Below are 7,306 nucleotides of genomic sequence, written 5' to 3'. Positions count from 1 at the left end.
GAACTTGGACGCACACCGGGGTCCGAGTCCCCTTCATGCCACTCCCACGGGGCTGGGTGGCCGGCGTGGGGAATTACCACCCGTGGCTCGCTGGGCCTCTCCAGCGGGGAGCTGGCTTCCTTGTTTACTTATTTAGTGCCCAGCAGAGGAAGTGGTAAAGGAAACTTGCTGAGTCGTTTTCTGAGAAGAGACCATATTTGTTCGCGGAGGAAGTGTTGCTTTCTGGGATCTGGCTACGGCAGAAAAGACGTTGGCTCCGACAAGGCTGCTCCAGAGGGTAACTGGGCGTCGGAAGAGCCAAGGACACCCCCACGCTCTGGACTGGGGTTCTCCGTCCATGGGTGCCGCACCCATGCTCAGCTTGTGAGCGTCCTCCCCGGAGAGCAGCCATGGCCTTGAAGAATGTGCCCTTCCGCTCTGAGGTCCTGGCCTGGGACCCCGACAGCCTCGCCGACTATTTCAGGAAGGTGAGCCGTGCTCTTTGGTGGTCGGGGGGCTTGCAGTGCCCTCGGGGGCGGTGGGGGGGGGGGAGGCTGGACAGAGGCTTGAAGGTGGGGTCCAGGCAGAACACAAAAGGCATGAAAGATAGCAGCGAACTTCCAGCCTCGCGGCCACCTCACCAGTTGAGCAAGTGCCATTAGATATGCCTACACCACCGAGGGTTCCCGCAATAAGACCTGGGGAGGAGGGAGGTCCTCCAATGAATGTGTACCTACTATGTGCCAGGGCTTGAGTTTGTGCTCTCCAGGCACTGTCTCATTTCACACTCTCCAGGACTGTTTAACCGGGTCTGTCCCCTGGCTCAGCTGCAAAATGAGCTCAGGGAGGTTAAATGGCCCAAAGCCCCAGGGACTGCATGTGACAGAGGCAGGATTCCGGTCTGCCGCCTGTCTGGTTTCAAAGTCCACGCTCTGAGATACACAACTGCTCTAACCCCCAGTGAGATCGAGGCTCCTTATTAGAAAGGGAGAAGTGGTGCCCTGGGCCGGGGGAGGGGAAGGCCGTGATGAGCAATGCCCGAGGTGGCAGTCCTTGTTCATCACCCTGAAGGAGGGCTCCTCCAGCCCTTACGTGAGACAGCATCTCCTTGGAGCTTTATGAGAGTCTTGCCAGGCAGGTTAGAAAACTGACAGGAGCCCAGGTTACAGCTAGGGAAACTGAGGCTCCTGCAGAGGAAGAGGCTCAGCCAGAAGGGTCAGAAGCGAGCTATGGCAGAGCTGAGACCAGGATGTTGTTGTCCTGCTTTCCAGCATTGGAGATGCTCGAAGATCCCCATGCTTCGTCATCTGCTGGTGGGACCACAGGTCGCATAGCGGCTTGGGCAGATCCCAAGCCATGTGACTCAGTTAGGGATGTTCTCTCCCCGTCCAAGGGATACGGTGTCTTGTGAGGGACATTTGACCTTTTGGCACCTGCACCTGAGGAGGCTGGCCTCACATTCAGTTGACACTCCAGACCGTCATACAGATGGGATTTTAAAGCCGAGGCCTTAGAGATCGTCTAAGTCCCACTCTGTTTTTCTTGGGGTAGCACAAGCTCCCGAGGTCACACAGCCAACCCTGGGGTCTGTGTGGCCCCAAGGTGTTTACTGTCACTGTTCTTCCCCGACCTCGGGAAGAACAGTCTGAAAATATTGAATCAGGTGTGTCATGATGGAGACTCAGCCCTGCTGTTGCTGCTTTTGGTGCATCTCCTTTCTGATCTTTTTCCCTCCTAAAGGTCATCTCACCTTAGGTTTCAGCATTGTGGTTGCAAAGACGGTTGGGAAAAACTGACTTCTGAAGGCTATTTCTAAATATATATATTTTAAACATAGACCAAATGAAACAGGGCAACCGGTGAAATTTGCCAAGATTTCTATCAAGCAGCATGTTGGCTCAAAAAGGAAAGGAGAGAAGGATTGAGAATTAGGGAGGGAAACCAGGGGACAGGCTGGGAGACAGAGAGACTCCATCTCCAGTGGGAGAAGAAGAATGCACAACCCAGTCCAGCCACAGAAAAATCCACGGTCAGTCCCCCTGGCACAGGGAGATGGACCCCAGGCCCGGGGTGATTCAGGGAGAGGTCTCTGCCTGAGCTGGGGAGAGGGAGAGCTTTCTTCTTGGAAATTCCATACCCCAGTCAAGTCCACAGCTCCAGAACAAAAGAACTGAAGGGGGGAATTGGGAGATTGCGGGGCCTCTGTGACCTGGAAGTCCCCCAGAGACACAGATAAAGACCCTTCAGATCCTAAGCACTTCAGTCCTCCTGAGAGAAAATTCCAAATGGGGATGGATCTTAACCATCAAATCTCCTATTTAAAACCCTGACTGGCAGGCACAATTTCTAATGAAGCAGTGATATCAGGCCCCCCTTAGAGAAACCTCCCCAGCCAGCTCTGGAGTCAGGCATACCTCGGTTTGAATCCTGATTGTGCCACTTGCTAGCTGGGTGACCTTGCCTTCGTTACTTGACCTCTCTGTGCCTCAGTTTCCTCATCAGTATAATAGAGATTCTAACAGTAACTAACTTCGTGGGATTGTTGGGAGAATTAAAGGAAGTAATGCATGTGAGGCATTCAGCAGAGAGGGGGCAATTGATGATCGAGCTTCCATTTTTCCTGCTCTAGTTGCTGGCCCCCAGCTGGGTGCCCAGGCCCAGGCCCTGGAAGGTTCTTGTGTCTTATTGTCTCAGCTACATAAGTAGCTCATCCTCTGTCTGGAATGCAAGCCCCCAAGGAGGACTTAGACCATGGTTTGTATTTCTTTAACCCCTCCAGTTCCTTTTGACTTGGGCCATGCAGTAGAGAAGGCACTGGCTCAGAGCCGTGAGTTCCAGTCCCAGCTGTGTCCCCAGCTCACTGTGTGATGTTAGGCCGCAGACTCAGGCCTCTCTGGGCCTCGGTTGTCCCGTCTGCCGCACCAGGTACCTGCTCTAGCTCAGTGCCAACTAACACTGGGTGCTCATAAAAGCCATCTAAGTGTTTGCTAAAAATATAGATTCTAGCCCCCAAGCCCAGATATTGTTAGATCAGAATCAAACTCCCAGGCAGGCCCCAGTCCGCAAGGCTGTCTGTCTATCTAGAGGTGAGGTCAGCATTTTGCAAAATCAGAGGTTCATCTGACAACGATGACAGTGAAAATGATGAATTAAAGGCAGCTGACTCTTCTAAGAACCACTTACAGCTCAGAGCACGTAGATAAGAGGGATGCTCAGGGCTCCTCGGATGCTGTGTGCTTTCTACGCTGACCTCTAAATCAGCTTTTTCTGAGCTTTCTAACATTCATCCCACCCTTCCAAGCCAAGAGGTTACAAGTGTGCTTACTTCTTAGTCTTGCTGGCCATAAGAAAAGGTCACCATGTTAAACCTGTGCCCAACGAAGGCTGCCACAAACTGTGACACAGTTGTAAGGAGGACCTCAGATTCTCAAGGACAAACATTTCACCTTACATCTCCATCCCTACACATCAGATTAGAGATATTCCCAATGCGAATTCATATGCTGTTGCAGACAAGGTAACACAGACACCTGATAGGATTGTTGATGGATGTGACTCTTTAGGAAAGCAACTGAGACCCTCAAAATGATCATCTCTTGTTAATCCTGTAACTCTATTCTGAGAATCTAACTTAAACAGTTTCTCTTAACACATTGCACACCAGTAGTTTTATTGCTAGCTTTACCCAGTGGCCAGATGAGTTTCTATTGAACGAGTACAAAAAACATTTTGCAAAGTACCATACTTTAAAAAGTTATTAGCTTGTAAGAACATGTAATAAGTAACTTCAAAATGCAGTGGGTATTTAATTTTAAGGCGTGCCTTTAACATTTATGTAAAACATTGTGTAATATGAAAACACGAGAATGCTCGTGATCTGCCCGCAATGTGTTAAGTAGAAGAAAACGAAAATGGATGCAAAAGAATGGCCGTGATGACCTCTGATATGATCTGGATGGTGTATTAAGTTGCACTTAAATTTGTTCACTTTACTTCAGGCTAAGTTATAATGTTATTAACAAATATGGGACCGTTCCTGACATTAAAAGCTTGATCTGAAGCCTGAGTGTCACCTCTGTCACCTACTCCCTGGAGAGCTTCCTACAGGTTACTTGACTCTGCGCCTTTGGCTCTCCACTGGAGAAGGCCCGGATAAAATGACTAAGATTGGTTTAAATACTAAACAATGCCTGCCAGAGAGCAAGCGCTGGATAATTTTCAGCAGTTGCTCTTATCATTATTGGAGCAGCAGTTTGGTAAACAATATAAATGTTCAGCAACAAGGGATCAATGAAGCTAATGTTTAAAATAAATTTGCAATAACATGAGGCAGTGCTTATATTGCCTGAGGGTCATTTTGAGAAAAAAGTCAGGCTCACAAGATTGAATATAAATTATAACCTCAGTTATGTTTAGAAGTATGCTTGGAGTGAAGGCGTGGAAGGAAACACATGGCCATGTCCACCGAGTTTTGGGTGGCGAGACAATGGGTGCTATTTATTTCCTTCTTCCTGATCCTCTCCACTTGCCCGAGGAGCAGAGTAGCCTCGAAGGCACGCTCTGTCTTAGGGGTTGGGCCCAGAGCTTTAGACCGAGGCAAGTTCTCCATTTCACAGAGTCCCACGGGATTAGTGAAAGCAGGGGTGAGGTGGGGACGGGCCCTCTGTTAGACAGGGGAGGGAGCGGGGAGCCTGGCTAGCCACAAGTACCACAAATTGCTGAGCTTCTGGGCCAGGCAAGGGAGGGGAACCAATGGCATGAGCCTGCCACTGACAGCACCTTCCTCTCCTCTTTGCAGCTGAACTACAAGGACTGTGAGAAGGCCGTGAAGAAGCATCACATCGATGGGCCACGGTTTTTGGTAAGTGCTGCTGGTCCGACACATAGAGACCGGAGCTGTTCTGTGCTTTAGCCGATGGCTGCGGGGTCAACTGGTCTACCTGTCCTTGAGATTGCCCAGGATCAATGCCTGTCTACAGGATCCCCATACAACCTTTTGCCTTTTTCAGAGGTTTTGTATGAACCTCTCATCACCTCTCATCACCTCCTATGTAGGGTAACTCCCACATCTTTCACTGATACCAAGGTACATTCCAAAGTCAAAGTATAAAGAAGAAACCCAATATAGTTAAAACCACACACACACACACACACACACACACACACACACACCTTGAAAATCTATTCAAATACCACCCATACTTTGAGAAATCCAAGTCCAAGGGAGAAAAGGCCATCTGGGAGAACAGAAGGAGTCTTTTCCCCCATCTCTCATTCTGGGGTGCATGCGCATGGAGTGGGATAAAGAGTGGGATCACCCTCATTATTTCAATTACATCTCTATTTCTTGCTACTAAATTCACAATCTTGTGCCAATTAAACACATGGGATACGGCTCTCTCCACTCCATGATGTTGCATACCACTTTAAGTGGAGACTAAGATGCATCTGTATATTAAGGACTAAGCCTTTGAATGGAAGGGATGCAGATCTAATGGTGGGGACAGAGGCATTGGGTGCTGGTTGGGGGTGTGGTCTGAGCATTTCCCCTGAAATGACACCTTTGCCAATGGGTAAGAGAGACCCTGACTACACAAATGCATCCCCAATCTTCTTGAATCCCTTCAGTGATGGCGAGCTCACTGCTACCTATAGTCATCGGCCCCTTTCTGGGCAGCACTGAAGTCTCATGCTGAGACCAGACCTCTGTCCCTATGGGTCTGAGTTTTGCTTTCGTGTGTCATGTAGGACGTGTTTATTCACTGTCCCACGTACGTACATCATTTCATTCATTGACCCATCCATTCATCTGACAAGAATTTCCCTGAGTTCTTCTTACACACCAGACTATTCCATGTGCTGGGAATACAGGGATGATTATGATGTGACTTCTGCCTTCCAGAGGCTAGATTTAGCGCAGAAAGGGATCTCGAGGCGGGCTCCCACCACCTCGTTTGCAATTGAGGAATAATGCACAGGGGTGTGATGGGATTTGTGTGAATGCACACACTTAGCAATTGGACTCAAGTGCACATTTTAATGCAGCCCAATACTGCATGAGTTTTTAACAATGCTATTTCTCCATAATGAGCTTTCCCCCAATAGAACTCCTGGAGTTTTGTTGTTATTGTTGTTCGTGCAAATTACTGCTAAACCCAAATGTTCCCTTCTGGCGCCTTTAGCACTGAGAACAGAGACCTTTTGGGGCTGAGTGGGAAAGGGGTGAGACATCCCTGAGGATGGTCCTGATGGCCTAGCTCACCTTGAATAAACACTTGCCCGCTGAGCGTGCCCTAGCTCCCTCCTCTGTTAACGAGCACATTGGACCGGGTGATGGTCCTTCCAGCCTGTGGGTCTCCCAACACTCCCTGTGGGAGTTTCAGGCCTGTTAGGACTGGGTTATTTCCTGGGTCAAGAAGTGGTATCTGAGCCACTTTGTCACCTCTGTTCCAATATCTGGGACCTGCAGACCCGCTGCATGTTTTGATCATTCTATAAATAGCGAAGGGGAAAGAGGGTGCTCGGAGCCAGGAGAGCAGGGAGCAGAACCCAGTGGCTGCCTCAGCAGCTGGGGTACTGAAAGGCAGCTTCTGCTTAAATCCGCCCTCCACCCCAGGCGCTCTGGATACAATGTGGGTTCTGATCTGAGCTCTAATCTCTTGTTTGTCACTCCTTCCTGCTTTAGAGTATCCAGGACCATTCTCCATTGAAGGCAGAGTGAAAGGCCCATGTGTTTTTCCCTTCCTCTCTGCCTTCCTCTTTTCCTTCCTCCCTCCTTCCCTCCCTCCCTCTCTCTCTTCCTTCCTTCTCTCCATCCTTCCTTCTTTCCTTTATTCTTCTGCAGCACAGGAGCTACCATGTTTCTCAGGTCTGTTCTGATACCATTTTGTTTCCTTGTGAGAAGGGTGAGACCTTGTCTTTCCTCTCAGTTCCTGGCCCTGTTCTGAAGGGCTCCCTCTTCCCTAACAGTTGCTGCTCTGTCTCCAGCCACGCTCACGTCCACCTTCTCCTTCCAGAAGGTTGAAGAAAAGGAAGACGTGTGCTTAGGGAGGTGTGTGGCTGCATGTAACAGGAACATAATCACAGTGGCTCAGACACATCGGGGTTTATCTTTTTCACGTGGTAAGACGTTTAGAGGCGGGCACTCGTGGCTGGTGAGCTGCCGAAGGAAGTCATTGAGAACCCAGGCCCCATCCCGCTTATGGGAAAAGCCTGTGGCTTCTGTCCTCATGGCAGCAAGAGGGCTACTCTGTCTCCAGGCATCACATCTGCATTCCAGGCAGGAGGAAGCGGGGAGGGGCAAAGAGTAAAAGGTGCAAAAGTGCAT

The 7,306-nt window shown here is 49.6% G+C and overlaps 1 protein-coding gene across 1 annotated transcript in view; it reads left to right on the top strand.

Moving 5' to 3' along the window:
- The first annotated feature begins 266 nt into the window (after positions 1 to 266).
- LCP2 (lymphocyte cytosolic protein 2) overlaps positions 267 to 7,306 on the top strand; it is a 38,411-nt gene continuing 31,371 nt past the window's right edge. The window contains 2 exon segments of the mRNA XM_054717047.1: positions 267 to 467; positions 4,778 to 4,840. Coding sequence (XP_054573022.1) covers positions 390 to 467; positions 4,778 to 4,840 — 141 coding nt within the window. The 5' untranslated portion in view covers positions 267 to 389.

The sequence above is a fragment of the Eptesicus fuscus genome, chromosome 6 (assembly GCF_027574615.1).
Source record: "Eptesicus fuscus isolate TK198812 chromosome 6, DD_ASM_mEF_20220401, whole genome shotgun sequence".
Lineage (NCBI taxonomy): Eukaryota > Metazoa > Chordata > Mammalia > Chiroptera > Vespertilionidae > Eptesicus > Eptesicus fuscus.
This window is presented reverse-complemented; position numbering and strand designations above follow the sequence as displayed.